The following is a 1,238-nucleotide window of genomic DNA, read 5'->3' on the forward strand; positions in this document are numbered from 1 at the left end:
GGTTATATGTGGACGTCAACATACTAATCTACATGACTCTATTCAACATTTTCTCTTGTATTGGGAGACCAGTAATTGGGTCTCTGATACCAAATTGTCACGACCTAACCCACGGGTCATGCGTGCACCACTTCTAACACCTCAATAGAAGAATTCTTACTTCCAATTTAAAAAAGGGAAAAAGGACAAATATACCCCGAACTTTCAAAAATGGTATGTCAATACCCTTCGTCATACTTTTCGTTCATCAAAGCCCTTGTCGTCCAATAATCTGTACACATTTACCCCTCCCACTAACAGAGCAATTATTGTGTACACGTGGCGCAATCCTACATCACAACCAAAGTTGACCAATTTTTTAACCCAAATTTCAAAACCTACCCATAACCCATTTAACCCACCCGATTTACCCACAAATAAACTCTCTAAAATCCTAAAGAAAAATGAAAATCCTTATTGAATTCATCAAGACCCTGATAGTATATCCTTATGAACATTAACATTATTTTTAATCTTCTTCGCATTTTGATAATCCACATACGGCATTGTCGGTAACGGGCGGTGGAGGTAGCGGCGGAGGTCGATACCCACCCCATCCGTTATTACTGTGAGGATGATAATAAGGAGGGTACTGATTTTGATAGATTATAGATCTAGTACCATAACTGGACTGACTGAAATTAAAATGGTAATTCGAATAGAAAGGAGGCGGGTAGTTGGGTGGGGGAGGAGGAGTTAGTAAAGGATAAGGGTTTCGGGAAGGGGGAGGTGTTGTAGATGATGTAGATAAGGAGTAGGTTGGGTGGGGTGGTGGTGTGGGAAGGGAAGGAAAAGGCTGCTCTAAGACGGCGGCGGCAACAGTGGAGGAGGAGAGTGGTGGAGGTGATGATTTTGATGCCTTCTTCATTGCAGGAACCAGAGGAACATTAGAAAAAGAATTTTCAAGAAATTAACAAAAGAATTAGAGAAGAAGAATTACAGAAAACAATAATAAAAAATGTGGGACCCACGTTGTTAAGGGAAAGTGATTAGTATGTTAAGTTGTTGAAAAAATAATTTCAAAAATTAAGTTTTACAAAAACAATACATTAATTAATAGGAGTATTACAATAAAATTCTTATTATAATCATATTTTTTTTAAAACACGGCTAAAGTTTAACATAAATAAATAAACTTTAGGATTTTTCTTCAGGATTTTAAAGAGTTTATTTGTGAGTAAATCAGGTGGGTTAATTGG

At 37.2% G+C, this 1,238-nt stretch overlaps 1 protein-coding gene across 1 annotated transcript; it reads right to left on the reverse strand.

Annotated features, from left to right (window-relative positions):
* Positions 1 to 508: 508 nt before the first annotated feature.
* Positions 509 to 907, reverse strand: LOC125809554 (uncharacterized). Its single transcript, XM_049489145.1, has one exon. It carries the CDS (start codon positions 905 to 907, stop codon positions 509 to 511), a length of 399 nt encoding a protein of 132 aa, XP_049345102.1.
* Between the last annotated feature and the right edge of the window lie 331 nt (positions 908 to 1,238).

The sequence above is a fragment of the Solanum verrucosum genome, unplaced genomic scaffold (genome assembly GCF_900185275.1).
Source record: "Solanum verrucosum unplaced genomic scaffold, falcon-dt-bn FXZP01000667.1, whole genome shotgun sequence".
Lineage (NCBI taxonomy): Eukaryota > Viridiplantae > Streptophyta > Magnoliopsida > Solanales > Solanaceae > Solanum > Solanum verrucosum.

What these genes read in the sequence shown, in the direction of transcription:
- LOC125809554 (XM_049489145.1), bottom strand. Translation starts at nt 907, where the DNA reads ATGAAGAAGGCATCAAAATCATCACCTCCACCACTCTCCTCCTCCACT.